This window comes from Mugil cephalus, chromosome 14, assembly GCF_022458985.1.
Source record: "Mugil cephalus isolate CIBA_MC_2020 chromosome 14, CIBA_Mcephalus_1.1, whole genome shotgun sequence".
NCBI lineage: Eukaryota > Metazoa > Chordata > Actinopteri > Mugiliformes > Mugilidae > Mugil > Mugil cephalus.
Window position 1 is genome coordinate 23,153,226 of NC_061783.1, and position 16,877 is coordinate 23,170,102.

The following is a 16,877-nucleotide window of genomic DNA, read 5'->3' on the forward strand; positions in this document are numbered from 1 at the left end:
GATCAGTCAGAGGAGGAAACTACTCAAAGCTCAAGTAACACTAAAGAATATTGTTGGAGCTCTGGACACTAGGAGGAAGACCACGTAGCAGAGTGGTGAAGACAAGACCAAGACCATATACACAAGGATGAGACCAATTAGGGAGGGACAGGTAATCAGCTGGAGACACACGAGGGTGGAGGAGAAGACAAGACACCTGGAACCAGAGGAGAGAATTCACAATCAAACAGGAAGTGGAGAACAGATTGATTTGGAGCAGGTGATGATGTTCCACTGACTCCTTCCTGGATATGTGGAAGTGTATTAATATGAGTCCAGTTAAACTGAACCTCTCAGCTTCTTTCTTTCTGGATATGATGAAACTGATGAGAACAAATGGGAGAAGAATAATGATCCAAGTGATTTGATGCACATGTCTTTATTACATTTAAATGATGAAAACTTCAAGATAAAAATGAGAAGTAATATTTAACTGATAAAACATGCAATGAACATTAGAATCATTTTGAATGAGTCCAGTAAATACTGTTCTTGAGTGTCTCCTAATCAATGTTAAAATTAAAAAACTCCACATGGAAGCAGAAGTGACTTAATGAACACGTCTTTATTGTCTGGAAACACTCAGATGATGAACATTACTACAAACGAGAAGAAAAGACTGAGAGAAAGACAGAAAGACAGAGAGTGAAAGATGTAGTGAAATGCTCCTCATGTTCTACCAGTCGGCGTTTGCTCTTTTTCATGCTGCAGTCGGTTGGGGAACTCAAAGGAACTCTAAGTGTAAAATGACCAGCAGGGTCTTGGTTTATTGTCAGACATGTTCCTGGGTATCCTCAGCTGCCCCAAAAACAGTATAGGGGTACCAGTGTGGTCACATGCTGCTTTTGTTTGTTATGCACACCTGCTTTGATTGATGTTTGCACGCCACACTTTGCCAGAGTAGCCACGGGGTTGTGGAGATCTAGAGAATAAACGAGTATGGTATGTAAAAGTATGTTTAGTCATTTAATTGTGTTGTTTGTTTACTACAAGAAGAGACTTGAGATGGACCCGGTACTTGTTGGATTGCAGAGTTTACGCCCTTGGTAGGCGAAGAGAGGTAAATGTTTGGCGTGTTATAAATGTGTATGTGACTACAGTGAAGTATTGTTAAATTGTATGATTATTGATGAGTAACAGGAGTATAATTTGAACTTGTTGTGGATACTTTAATGTGTCATTTTGTAAAGGGAATCTTTCATGTGTGTGTTTTAGTTTCACTGTGCCAGGGACCGTAACACTAAGACACTGGACAGCCCCACCTTCATGACATCCTGGAGGGGCAGAGATACAGCAATAGTGGGAGGCTTCTCTCACTACACTAGAGGACTGAGAGGTTCAGGAGGTCCTTTGTCCACACAGTCATCAGACTGTACAGCACCACTGATTAAATGTTAAAATGCTCCTTTGTCAAAAAATAGTGAAGATGTCAAGTCAACTGTACATAGTTCTGAACAACCACCACTGAACAACAACCACTCAGCTCTTTTGCATAGACATACATGTTAATACAGTCTGATATATATTACCAGTCTTCCTTTTCCTTTGGCCCTACTCTTACTGCTGCTGTTACTTATGTTGATTTTCTGTTCAATACTATTCTAAATTGCACCATTCAGAAAATAACAGGAGACTTAAAAAAAAAAAAAACTTACACTTAAGAAAATTTACATTACACCTGACCATATAACCACACAAATGAAAAAACACATGAGAAGTGACTCAGAGCATTTCCATAGAGAGTGACTTTGCATCAGCAGCACCATGCTCCAGTGCTCTGGGAGAGTTTATAGTCCTGAGAGTTGAAGACTGGATGACTGACAGCTGTCCTTCATGACAACACAAGCCACAGAAATCCTCCTCATCAAAAACATGACTTTGATCTGCGTCCTCATCTGGACTCTCCTCTGCTGCTGCTTCACAGGTAAAGTCCAGAGAATCAAACTCCTCTCCTCTATCAACATCCGTCCCTCTGAAATGAAGCCCACAAAATCATCAAGCTGCTTTATGTTTTTGTCTCTGTATCCTCAGAGTCCAGAGGCCAGGTCACAGTGACTCAGCCTGGATCAGTGAGGTCTGGTCTGGGAGGAACCGTCACCATCAGCTGTAGAACCAGTCAGAATGTTTATGTCAGCAGCTACACTGAACTATCCTGGTACCAACAGAGAGATGGAGGAGTTCCTAAACTTCTCATTTATGGTGCTAACAATAGAGCATCAGGGATTCCAGATCGTTTTTCAGGCAGTGGATCAAACTCTGACTTCACTCTGACCATCAGTGGAGTCCAGACTGAAGATGCAGCAGTTTATTACTGTCAGAGTGTTCATAGCATCAACAGTCAGTGGTGGTTCACACAGTGACAAAGTGTCGTACAAAAACCTCCCTCAGTCAGACTGAACAGAAACTGAAGTGACTGTTGCAGCTGGAAGCTACTGCAGAGACTGATACAGTTCACTGAACACACAAACCAGACGTTGGTTAAAAACTTCATACGCATCATACATTGCATTTTTCAAGATACAATTTATTATAAGTCACAAAAGAAGTGACTTATCATAGAGAGGCTATTTTTCCAGTGTCAAATTTAATTATTTCCATTTTATATTCACCAAATCTCAGGCAGGTATTAATCACATCCAAAGTCAAGGTGGATTTTCTGACTTTCACTCCTATTTAACTGTCATCTAGAGATAAATCGATGATGACCTTTGACCTCAGCATCATGCTGGATCACAGTTTTCTCTCTTAAATCTCATCAAAAGTGAAAATGAAGACTTAGATCAACATCATAAATGTTTGTGATCAATAATCATTCAGTCATTAATATTAATTTCACGAAGAATGATCACAATATCCTCCACATGTCATGATGTGAATATGTAAATATGTGGAGTATTAACATGTGAGGGAAACAGCATGATTCCATGTGTTGTCCAGCTGCAGCTGACTGACTCTGTGTGTTTGCATATGTGTCCTGCCTCTCTGCTCCCAGCCGTTAAGAGGCCAGTGTTGATCAGTGGCTGTCCAGGCCTTTCACAGCCACTGACACGCCGGCAGCACAATGATGATGTCACTGACTCTACTGCTGGCCGCCCTGGGGCTCCTTGTTCAGGGTGAGACTCTCTGCTGAAAACTTTGCTGCTTCAGGATGCAACCAGGTTGAGCACAATGATGGAGAAACACTGAAGCAAGCAGCATTAATCTTCTTCCATCTATTCTCCATCTTCAACAAATCATCCTCTTCTGTTTGGATCTTCATCATCTTTCTCCAAGCTGGATTTGTCTAAGTAACTCTTCTCCTCTTTTTCATCTTTTCCAGGTTCATCAGGAGATATCATCCTGACTCAGTCTCCTGGATCTCAGTCTGTTCTTCCAGGACAGTCTGTCTCCATCACATGTAGATCCAGTTCAAGTGTTGGTAGCTACCTCCACTGGTACCTTCAGAAACCTGGAGAAACTCCTAAACTAATGATTTATACAGCTACATCTCGTCAGTCTGGAGTTTCAGATCGTTTCAGTGGAAGTTATTCTGGATTTGTCTTCACTTTGACCATCAGTAGAGTTCAGGCTGAAGATTCAGGAGTTTATTATTGTCAGCAGAGTAACAGCTTCCCGTTCACACAGTGAAAAACCGTCGTACAAAAACCTCCATCAGCTGAAGAGGAACTGATCAACAGCTGCAATGAAACTAAACCAACAGAGGTTTGACAAATACAAATATGAATCATAAAATGACACAAACGCTGGTGATATTTTACTTTAAATTATTAACATATTAAGTCTAGTTTAAGACATCAATATTTTTCATCAATTTTTTTTCCTCACCACAAGTGCAACAATTCTAGTGCAATAACACGATGTTCAATACGCTACTGTGTACATTCAGATTTATTATTGTTTCTTTCTTACTTTTACCAAGTGTTTATGTTTAAAAGAATGATAGCTTTGCTATTTAGAACATGTACTATTTATTTATTGTTTCATTTTTAAAAAAGACTGACTCAGGAGCACAATCATTTAATTTCACTTATACTTGTTGTATGTGTAAGTGTACAAAGGACCACACACTGGTCCTGCTGATGGGTGGAGGACCTTCTACAGTCCTGTCCAGCTCTCTTAGAGGAACTGTCTGTCTCCTGGAATCTCCTCCATGCTCTTGAGACTGTGCTTGGACACATCAAACCTTCAGAAAACTTTTACATTGACTCTGGTTTCTATCTGGCTTTGGTGAAAAAAAAAACTTGAATTCAATATGAATTTAGGATCATTCACATCACTGATCCCACGTTTTCCAATAAAACTGCTTTTGATGCAAATGTCTGATGTCTAAAAATAATGTGGTAGAGTCAGAGGACAGTTGGAGACAGGTGCAGCCGGCTGCTCAGGAACGCAGAGGTGGGTTGGACGGGTGGCACTGCGAAGGTCCAGGTATGGGCGTTGTGGGGATAAGAACAGAGGCGGATGGCCACCCTCATGACAGGAACATGAGCAGGGACAGGGCTGGAGCGGTGGTCACTCTCGTGGTGGAGACAGGTGCCTGTGGCCAGCTAGCTGAGGACAAGTGACTAGGTGATAGGCAGACCACCCCGTCTGCAGCAACCTGTCAGCAGGTCTGCCTCTAATGGCAACCATGAGGTCCCTCATGGCAAAACGAGTGTCCTCAAAAGGAGTGGAAAATCTTTTGTGTGCCAGGGTTTGTATTCAAGTATAAGTTCAGTGTAATTTGAAATGAATCGCCTTCTTTTCTCAGCCGCTTCATCAAAAGAAAGTCTGCTGAGTCTTTTACTGGTGGCGATGTTCTGTCACGGAATTGTAGGATTTAAAGGGAGGACCCAAGTGAAGGACAAATGATCAAACATTTATTTATTAACAGATAATCAAACAGAAGGTGCTGCAGACAGCCAGGCAAATCCAAAGACGAAAATCAACTGAAGAAACATAGCTCGAAAATCCACAACACAGAAACATGGCAAGGAAAGAACAGAGGATGAGAACAGGCCAGGAGACAACGCAAGAAGGAACACATCGACCTGACAGTGAAACTAATGAGGGAAATCACACCAGCAGAAACCAATAAGCAATCAAGGACACATGAGGAAACATGACATGTGTCTCCTCATGTGTTCTTGATTGCTTATTGAATGAATGGATCAATTTATCTCTCTCCCAACAATATGACTAGGGCAAATCTGAGGAGAGGAAACAAAGCTACAGAGGAGCATTTAAAAAAAAAATGTGTAGGTCAATTTGACACATAACAACCCACAGAGTATATGACAGAGAACACAACAAGATCAGCAACCTGGTACCAACAGAGAGATGGAGGATTTCCTAAACTGCTGATTACTCGATCTTCATATAGAGAATCAGGGATTCCAGGTCGTTTTTCAGGCAGTGGATCAAACTCTGACTTCACTCTGACCATCAGTGGAGTAAAGACTGAAGATGCAGCAGTTTATTACTGTCAGAGTTTTCATAGCATCAACAGTCAGTATGTGTTCACACAGTGAAAAAGCGTTGTACAAAAACCTCCCTCAGTCAGACTGAACAGAAACTGAAGTGACTGTTGCAGCTGGAAGCTACTGCAGAGACTGATACAGTTCACTGAACATTAACACACTTGTATACTCAACTTTTAATGGACTGTCACTGAAAGGAGTTGAATAACTACAACATTTTAACCTAAAACTTGAATTTCACAATCAAATTTCACTTTTCAAAACGTCCTCACTTTTCTAACATGGCTGCATTAAAAGGTCTCAGAGTGAACGTGGCTCTAACAAAGACAGATGTACAAACACACATAACGAAAGTTTAGCAGCATAGAATTTTATATTCTATCCAGTTACTATTACTGGGTGTGGCTGGTGGCCAATCATCAGAGATGGTCACAGATTAACGTTGTGGCCCCTACTCCACCTCTTCCTTTCATTTCCTTCTGATGTCATTTCCAGGACATCATTTGTTCTTCAAGTAGGGTCAAGTTCATTTCCTCCATGTGCCACCTGTCATCTACATGACTGCTGCTGCTTGGTCCTGAGCTTCGTTGTTTATTTGTTTGTGCTGGGTTCGACTCGCTGCTTCTCTGCTGGCTCTGCTATCATGTTGTGCTGTGGTGTCGTTGAGCTGGTGTTGGTCACACCATCTTTCTGCATAGCTGGACTATTCGCTTCCAGTCCCTTCCACCTCCAGCTCCTAGCAGCCTGTCTCTGAGTTGGCTTGGTCGGTGGTGTCCCTCCTCTGTGTGCTGGGCTGTTTCTGGGGACGTAGTTACTTCATGGCTGTTGTGTTCCCCTTCCTTTCCTTCGCTCCAGGTGCCTTGTAACGCTGCATTATGTAATAATGTAATAAATTTACATGTCATTATGTAACAACGCAGCATTTTGTAATAAAAATCTTGAACGCAATATCTAATAAACTTTGCCACATTTTGTAATAAATTGTTACATTTTGCGTCAGTCATTACAAATTGCAGGTGTTGCACTTTTTATGAAGAAAATGTAATAATTTGGTGCATTTTGTAATAACCACTAAAAATGGATGTCTTAAACAGAAAAAACATTGGACCATCAAAGCAACATACAACAACTCATGATGTAATAATCGGCCATTATGTAGAAATGGCTGATATTGTGAGAAAACTGCTGCATTAACGTAATCCATTGCTTTTATATAGCGATTTCTATCAAAGACATTCACTTTACATTGAATACAATATTCATTCCGGTCACCCTGGTGTACAATTTTATCAACAGATGCAGTGACAAAGGGCAGGCCTGGTGGAGTCCAGCTCTCACTGGGAACAGATCCGACTTACAGCTGGGTAACACGGACCAAACTCGCGCTCCTTTCATACAGGGACTGAATGGCACTTAGCAAGGAGCCATCCACCCCATAGTCCTGGAGCACTCCCACAGGATGCCTTTGGGGACACGGTGGTGAGCGTTCACCAAATCCACAAAACATATATGGAGTGACTGGCGAACCCCTCCAGCGTCCTAGTGAGGGTAAAGAGCTGTTCCTCATGGATCTGAGGAGGTGCTGAAGACCAGAGATCAACACACCAAGAAACTCTGACAGTAAAGTGAATGAATGAAATACAACGTTCAATAAATAACAGGACAATAACCATTGTTTCTAAATGCAGAGGAAATGAAGAGTTGTATCTAAACAAGACTCATCTACTATGAGTAAAAACATAAATCATCAACACTTCACCAAGCTAAACATTTTATATTCTGATCATACAAATGGAAAAACACATGAGAAGTGACTCAGAGCATTTCCATAGAGAGTGACTTTGCATCAGCAGCACCATGCTCCAGTGCTCTGGGAGAGTTTATAGTCCTGAGAGTTGAAGACTGGATGACTGACAGCTGTCCTTCATGACAACAGAAGCCACAGAAATCCTACTCATCAAAAACATGACTTTGATCTGCATCCTCATCTGGACTCTCCTCTGCTGCTGCTTCACAGGTAAAGTCCAGAGAATCAAACTCCTCTCCTCTATCAACATCCGTCCCTCTGAAATGAAGCCCACAAAACCATCAAGCTGCTTTATGTTTTTGTCTCTGTATCCTCAGAGTCCAGAGGCCAGTACACAGTGACTCAGCCTGGATCAGTGACCTCTGGTCTGGGAGGAACCGTCACCATCAGTTGTAGAACCAGTCAGAATGTTTATGTTTACAGCTCCAACCACTATTTAGCCTGGTACCAACAAAGAGATGGAGAAGTTCCTAAACTGCTGATTACTCGGTCAACTTATAGAGAATCAGGGATTCCAGATCGTTTTTCAGGCAGTGGATCAAACTCTGACTTCACTCTGACCATCAGTGGAGTCCAGGCTGAAGATGCAGCAGTTTATTACTGTCAGAGTCTTCACTATCCCAACAGTCAGAATGTGTTCACACAGTGAAAAGGCGTCGTACAAAAACCTCCCTCAGTCAGACTGAACAGAAACTGAAGTGACTGTTGCAGCTGGAAGCTACTGCAGAGACTGATACAGTTCACTGAACACACAAACCAGACGTTGGTTAAAAACTTCATACACATCATAATCTGCATTTTTCAAGATGGAATTTATTTGTTATTTAATAATAAATGATTTAAAATATGTCCTAGAAATAGCTGAGAGTAGTTTTTGTTTTAAAATGTTCAGAGGCTCATTGTTCCGTTATCTGCTCTGACTGGATCAGAAACCTTTTAGATCAGAGGTCTTCAACATTTTTCAGGTCAAGAACCCAAACTGATGAGAGATTAAGTAGAGACCTCCTACCTACTATATGTGTTCTATGTTAAAACAACAAAAGGTGCTGCAATCAAGGCAGGTAAATCCAAAAATAACAAAACGTAGATACCTGAGTAGGGGAAAAAGACTAGGAGACAAAAACCACAGGAACATGAGGCATGGAAGTAACACAAGATAGAAACATGGCCAGGAAACAACACAATGACGCAACAACGAACAAAGGGAAGGCAGGACTATGAATACACACAGCGACAGAGGGATGAGGTGAGGCAGATCAGGACAATCAGATGGGGAGAAACCAACAAGTAATCAAGGACACATGAGGAAACACAACAGACAGGAAATCAAGAAACTCAAAACATGACACAGAGACACACAATCATGACACTAGTGCTATTTATAAATATATGTTGTCATCATTTTGCATTCAGTATTAGCTATTGAAATGATACAGGTTCAAATTTCAAACGTGCAACAGTAGGGGGGTTGTGCAACTGCCATAAACATATGTACCTTCACCTTTTAACAGCTAAATGTAGCAGAGACAAAGAGTCACAGAAACATTTAGACCTCAGTAGTTGGTTGATGGGAGCGAGCTGCACTGTTAGCTTCTCTTCTCTGTGTCTGGATCACATCTGGGGACTGAACAGACTCTTGGCCAAATGCAGGGAACATGACAGAATCAGGGTTTAATATGCAGCCTCGTGATTGGATCAGCAATGACGGGGGCGGGGCCTACTGTGTGCAGGAGGCTTAGATTGACAGGTCTAGTGTGGCGCTCTGTGTGAAACGGTGACTGTTGAAGTGAAGTGCTGACTGAAAGACAACCTCCATTTATCCCGTCACTAAAATATTTATGATTCATGTTGATGTGGATTTAAACTCATTTAATTTTGTGGGAAATTAATGAAAATATATGAAAAACTTCTAATCACCAAAAGATTCTGTGACGTCTCCCCTACAGTACCCCTGCAGACCTCCTAGGGATCATGGACCCCCTGTTGAAGACCTATGATTTAGAGTTATGAGACGTTCAGATTGATTGAGACTTGAATATCTGGACGTTGACTTTGTTTCAGTGAGTTTATCAACAGGATTCTGGATAGAGATAGAAATGATGGAACCTTACACTTCCTTTACTCAGTCACAAACTGATCATCTCAGTTTTTCTCCTCATCACTGAGAGAAAATGATTGAAAAGAGTCAACATGAGAAGAAGTGAGTTGATGAGCAGATCTTTATTATTTAGAAGCAGTGAAACAACATAGAAACACAGCAAGAAGCCAATAAATCCTGTTATTGGAAGATGTGAAAGAAAAGCCAGAGAGCAGAGAGAGAGTGAAAGCAGTGTGAGAGTCCCAGTGAGTCAGGTCAGGACTGGGAACACTGGTCTCTCCTCAGTGTCTCTGAGAGCGGAGTCTGGGAGCCCTGGCTGGCCTCACAGGTCACAGAGACCACCTTCCTCCACTGGTCTGCAGGGAGCCTCAGGGTGCTGCTCCAGCTGTAGTGGCCGTCCTTCTGCAGCACCCCGGGGCTCCTGCTCTGCTCCCCGTTGCTGATGCTGCTGCTGCCGTCCACCTTCCAGGACAGACTCCAGTCTGAGGGGAAGCCCTTGTTGGCCAGGCACATGAGCGTGGCCTTCCCCTGGTCCAGCTCCTCCACGGAGGGAGGCAGCACCGTCAGGGAGGGACGGACATCACCTAGGAGGACAGGGAGCACACAGCTGTCAATCAAACAGCAGACACTTGGACACCTTTACTGTGAGAGAGTTGGACAAGTTTCTGTCAGATGCTTTTTCTGCTCCACCACTCATTCACTCACACATTGTTTCACTTCCCTTACACAAAGCTCTCATGCATATCAGCACAGAGACAATCATCATCCACTTTGACCTGAAATATGTCTAACTACATTGGAAACTAAACAAGCACATATCTCAACATTTCCAAGAAAACTTTGGCCTCAACATCATCAACAAGTCAACCATACATGACTTTAAAGGATTTAGTGGAAACAAGCAGAGAAAAGCAGCTCACTGCCACAAAATGATCTTCATGATTTAACAAACTGTCGACATGATTTCAAAGTCAACGTGAAATAAAAAGACATTTACAAATCCCCATCTTTATCTTCACTCTGTCCAGTTTGACTTGAAGAAAGTCACATTGAATTCATCGTAACAACAGTTTTTTTGATGTCACATTAGAAACTGATCATAGGAGGAATCAACTTTCATCCTTTCTACACTTCAAGTATTGAAATTTAACTTTGACACAAACGTGAAAATCAAACGTGATCAAAGCTGATCTGAGTTAGCCTCCATGAGGAGAGAGAAACACATCAAGACTAAAACAAGATGAATCTACAATCTAGTATTTAGTATTAATACAGTAGAAACTTACTTCCAAGCTCCAGTCTGGTTCCTCCACCGAACGTCCACCACAGTGATACAAACTCATTGAGGCACCGTACAAAAACCTCTGACTGTAGAGAGACACGGCTCTCTGACTCTTTCAGACTGAACTAAACCTACAAGCCCTCAAAATTCAAGTTTACCATTAAAACCACAAAGAAGGATTTATCCTCTGAACCACACTAATGTTTTAGATTCATTGATGTGAGTTTTAAATATCTGACGTCAACTTTGTCTCTTGTTGCAGAAATATAAATATGAAAATATTACATGGAAAGATGTTTAGTTTTCCTGAATAAAAAGTAAAGGAAATAAAAAGAGAGAATAACTCCTAAAATAAAACAGATTTAAGTTTGACTTACTTCCAATTTCCAGTCTGGTTCCTCCACCGAAAGTGTTCCACAGTGATACAAACTCATTGAGGCGCCGTACAAAAACCTCTGACTGTAGAGAGACACGGCTCTCTGACTCTGAAACAAACAAACTCAACTCAATGATTCACTGTTTGGATCATTATGAAAACTGGAAATAACAGTAGAACATATTTAACGAATTTATTTTTTCATTTTGATTTAATTTCATGTTAAATTACTTTTAAAATGTCTCAATGACTTTCATTGAATTTTGTGACAGAAATATTAATAGAACTGGTAATATTATAACATGCACATGCAAGACATTTTATTCATTCATACACATAAAAACACCAATGTATAGAATATTGATATAACTACAGATCAACATTGAGAACTGAGTGATCTTAAAAACATGATTCAAAAATGAACGGAGAATAAGAGATATTTAAAAGAAGTTATATTTAAAAGTAAAATTGTAAAATCTTTCAACAACTTCCTGATCAATATCCAACAATGAAGTGATTGATCCATTGATCAACATCATGATCAGAGTGATCCAAGTCACTGTTGGAGTCACTCAGAGCATTTCCATAGAGAGTGACTTTGCATCAGCAGCACCATGCTCCAGTGCTCTGGGAGAGTTTATAGTCCTGAGAGTTGAAGACTGGATGACTGACAGCTGTCCTTCATGACAACACAAGCCACAGAAATCCTCCTCATCAAAAACATGACTTTGATCTGCGTCCTCATCTGGACTCTCCTCTGCTGCTGCTTCATAGGTAAAGTCCAGAGAATCAAACTCCTCTCCTCTATCAACATCCGTCCCTCTGAAATGAAGCCCACAAAACCATCAAGCTGCTTTATGTTTTTGTCTCTGTATCCTCAGAGTCCAGAGGCCAGGTCACAGTGACTCAGCCTGGATCAGTGACCTCTGGTCTGGGAGGAACCGTCACCATCAAAATGTAGAACCAGTCAGGATGTTTATGTTTACAGCTCCAACCACTATTTAGCCTGGTACCAACAGAGAGATGGAGGAGTTCCTAAACTTCTCATTTACTATGCTAGCACTAGAGCATCAGGGATTCCAGGTCGTTTTTCAGGCAGTGGATCAAACTCTGACTTCACTCTGACCATCAGTGGAGTCCAGACTGAAGATGCAGCAGTTTATTACTGTTCAGGTGAATTCTACATCAACAGCAAATACTCGTTCACACAGTGAAAAAGCGTCGTACAAAAACCTCCCTCAGTCAGACTGAACAGAAACTGAAGTGACTGTTGCAGCTGGAAGCTGCTGCAGAGACTGATACAGTTCACTGAACACTAACAGATGAATTTACATTGACTGTTAATACACTCATCGTTATATTTATTCATTTAAACATGAAACTTCTCCATTATTTAATTAATGTCATCACAACATGAGTTAAATTGAACATGTATCACAACAAGTTAACAAACTGAACATGATCTTGGGAGTAATCAGATTACTTCCTCCATCACAGCTTCTCTACATTCATTCAGATCAGTTCCAGGTCCTTATGTGACTGGACTCAAGAGGAGCTAAAGTTAAATTGTTCCAGAGTCTACGTTCAGTCATGACCTCTGACCTCAGCTTCATACTGGAACATGAAGACATAGAACAGCATCAGAAAACGTCTCAATCTTTACACAATGACAGAAAATATTCTCTTAGACTCAGAATCAGTTAAAGCTCAATATCATCATGAGTGATGAACTCAAACTACATCTACACAAAACTGCAAAAAAAAAACTTTTTTCCCGGGGAGCTTTGGACAAAAATAAAGGGAAAAAAAATTCTCCACAATGTCCTTTCTGTAGAGAATGGGGAGCTTTCTATCATGAGATGAATGAAAAAGACTGTGCTTCCTTTTTTTTACAAATTTTTTAATTTTCCCCCCGGGGGGAAAGAAAAAGGGTAGCCTTGTGTAGCCCTAAAAATTAAGTTTTTAAATACAGAGCTGTACCCCCCCCTCACCTAGACCTGTAAACACTCCCCACTGCTCCTAAACCCAGCTGCCCACCCCAATCAGGAAAAACACTAAAACCCACTAAAAAAAATTACAAAAAAACAAAGGGTGTGAAAGTTCTTAAACATTTTATGGAAAAGTTCAAAAATTTTTGGGGGGACAGAGAGGATGGAGAGGGGAAAAGAGAGAAACATGTTTTTAAAATTTTAAAAAAAGGGGAACCAGATAAACTGTGAAAAAACTGATTGGGGTTTTCACCCAAATAAAAAACCGTGGGGGGACAATTTAAAATTTAAAAAATCTTCTGAAACTCCAACCTATCTTCACTTTGGGTTTGTCGGGGGGGAAAACCAAGAAAAGGGAAAACCTGAGTAACCTAACAAAAAGCGATGTTTTAGGACAATTTGAACACAAAACCCCCCCAAGGGGGGAGGGGCCCGGGTTTTAGCCCCGATCCCCAATAAAAAGGGACAAGCCCTGCATAACTTTTGGAGCGTACTACTTTTTTAAACCACATATGTTTTTTTTCTTTTTGGGAAACCACTGTTGATGGGTATGATTTGGGGAAAGTTGTTAATATCACCCAAACCCAAATTTAAAAATGGCCGATATTACCAAATTTTTTTTAAAATCTGTTCATATCTTTTATCTTTTTAAACCACCGATGTGAAAAAAAGTTAACAAGTTTCCGGGTTGTGCGCTGCGCGTAGTTTGCTGCTGCTTGGGGTGGTCCTAAAACCATTTACCCGCGGGGCGTTTGAGGGACCTTAAAAAAACCGCACCCGGGGGCGAAAGAAAAACAGAGTGCCTTTGTCCCTTAACCGTTGCTTGCTCCCTACTGCATATATCGGTTTTCCATTTTGGGTTGAAAAGGAAAAATTGGACTTTAAGTTTTTGCAAAAAATTCGGCTATCAGGAAAATCGGCAAAAAGTAAAGTTTTTCGGAAAATCCCTTACTGACCACTCCCAAACCGGGAACAACCCCAAAAAGCTGCAGTTCGGGAATTTCTGACCCATTTCCTCAACACACAGTTTGGGAAAAAGGGAAAAATCCTTCCACGGGAAACTCAAAGCAAAAAATTAAGTACATCATAAAAACCTTTCAGGGGTTTTTAACTTGACTAAATAAAACGAAAAAAAATTTTGGCAATTTTGTCGACAAAAAAAAAAAAAAAACCAATGAAATGAAAAAAAAATAATTTCTCTTTTTTAAAAACTGATTTTTTATTAACATGAATCATAATTTCAGTTTTGTTTTTAAAGAAAAAAAACACCCACTTTGATAAAAAACCTGTTTTTGTTTTAATTTATTTATAGAGGTTGATCAAAAACATCTTCAATGACTTTTTAAATTTAAAGGGGTCAGAGCATTTCCATAGAGAGGATTTTGGGCATCAGGGGCACCGGGCTCCAGTGCTTGGGAGGTTTATAGTCCTGGGGCTGAAGACGGGATGACTGCAGCTGTCCTCCTGACAACAGAACCCCACAGAAATCCCCTCCCAAAAAATGACTTTTGATCTGCGTCCTCATCGGGGACTCCCCTCTGCTGCTGCTTCCGGGTTTAAAGTCCAGAGAATCAAACTCCTCTCCTCAATCAACACCCCCCCCTCTAAAATTTTAAGCCCACAATCCCTTTAAAGCTGCTTTTATTTTTTTGTCCTTTTATCCTCGAGTCCAGGGCCAGTACCGTGACCCCAGCCTGGTTTCAGTGACCTCTGGTCTGGGAGGAACCGTCACCATAAACGTAAACCCAGCCGGGTTTTTTTTTTACAGCCCCTTCCACTATTTAGCCGGGGACCAACAGGAGTTGGAGGAGTTCCAAAAACTGCTGTTTTCCCTCGGTCAACTTATAGAGCATCAGGGTTTCCCAAATCGTTTTTGGGCAGGGGATCAAACTCTGACTTCAGTTTTCCAAATCAGTGGGGGGTCCGGGACTGAAGGGGCACAGTTTTTTTTCTGCGAGTTTTTCATCTATCCCAACAGTCAGTATTGTGTTCACACATAAAAAAGCGCTTTCAAAACCTCCCTCATTTAAAAATGAAAAAGAAACTAAAGGGTAAACTGTTGCAGTAAAAACTACTGCAAGACTGTTACAGTTCACTAAACACCCCCAAACCAACTTTGGGTTAAAAATTTTAATCTTTCAACACTGCATTTGTCAAGTTTAAACTTATTTTTATTTTAAAATAAATTTGTTTTTAAAATTGGGTCCAAGTTTTTGACGAGTTTTTTTTTTCTTAAAAAAAGTTCAGAGGCTCTTGTTCATTATCTGTTCGGGAATGGATCAGAAACCTTTTAAATCAGGGGGTTTTTCAACATTTTTAAAAGTCAAAAACCCCAAAACTGATGAGAGATTAAAGGGGAGCCCTTTCCCTTCCCTACTATATTTTGTTTATTTTTTTAACAACAAAAGGTGGGGCAATCAAGGCATGAAAAACCAAAAAAACGCAAAACATAAATACCTGACTGGGGGAAAAAGACAAAGGAGCAACAAAAGCAAAAAACATGGCCAGGAAAACAACAAAATGACGCAACAAAGAAAAAAAAGGGAAGGCAGGTTTTGAATACACACAGGGGCAAAAGGGGTTTGAGGTGAACAGATCAGGAAAATCAGATGGGGAAAAACCAACGATTTAATAAAGGGAAACTGGGGAAAAAACAACGGCGGAAAATTCAAGAAATCAAAACAGGGACCAGGAACCAAACGGGACACTATTTGCTTTTTTAAAAATTTTTTGTTGTCATTTTTTTTGCAATTCAGTATTAGTATTCAAAATGATACGGGGTTCAAATTTCAGAGTGCCAACAGTGGGGGAGGCTGTGAAATTTTGCCAAAAAACATATGTCCCTTTCCCCTTTTTAAATTTAAAATTAGCAGAGCAAAGAGTCACAAAAAACATTTTAGGCCTCAGAAATTGGTTGGGGGAAGGAGTCCCTTTTTTTAGTTTTCTTTTCCCTCTGTGTTTTGGATCAAATCGGGGGAAAATGAACAACTTTTGGCTAAAGGGCGGGGAAAACTTTTAAGAATCATTTTTAAATTTATGCGCCCCGTGTTTTGGAAATCTAAAATGACAGGGGCGGGGGCCTACTTTGTGCGGGGCTTAGTTTGACAGGTCTAGTGTGGCCCCTCGGTTAAACGGGTACTGTTAAGTGAAGTGCTGGACTGAAAGAAAAAACCCCCTTTTTTCCCGTCATAAAATTTTTATGATTCTTTTTTTAAATGTGGGTTTTTAAAACTCATTTTTTTTTGGGGGGGTTTTAATAAAAAATTTTAATAAAAACTTCTAATCACCAAAAGTTTCTGTGCCCTTGCCTCAGTACCCCCTGAAAGACCCCCCTAGGGTCACGGGACCCCCTGTTAAAAGCCCTTGATTTAGATTTCCATGGACGTTCAGATTGTTTGGAAAATAAAAATATTGGTAAAACGTGCTTTTTTTTCATTTGGGTTTAAACGGATTTGGGATAGAGATGGGAAATTTGGAGGAACCTTACACTTCCTTTACTCAGCCAAACTGTTTGATAAATTAAATTTTTTCCCTCCTCATCAACCCTAAACTTCAATTCTTTTCGAATAATTAGACTCGACTGATTAGGGGTAGTACTGAAATTTTCCTGTTTTATTACCCCCGGCCCAAGAAACACGAAGAACAAAGATTGTTCTTTATTTTACTTTCACACAACAATAAGAAAAACTACCCCAACGACTACTTTAAACCTTTAAAAACCCCTTTGGGGATGATAGGGACGCGTCTCCACCAGGGGGCCCCGGGACCAAAAAAAACCCTGAAAGTCAGATGGTTGATACAGTCGACGATAGATAGTTTTTATTTGAA

The 16,877-nt window shown here is 40.6% G+C and overlaps 1 gene segment (V, D, J or C); it reads left to right on the forward strand.

Moving 5' to 3' along the window:
- Positions 1-3,085: 3,085 nt before the first annotated feature.
- LOC125020413 overlaps positions 3,086-16,877 on the forward strand; it is a 74,075-nt gene continuing 60,283 nt past the window's right edge. Inside the window, 2 exon segments of the V gene segment in view lie at positions 3,086-3,152; positions 3,359-3,653. Of these exon segments, the coding sequence occupies positions 3,101-3,152; positions 3,359-3,653 (347 nt within the window).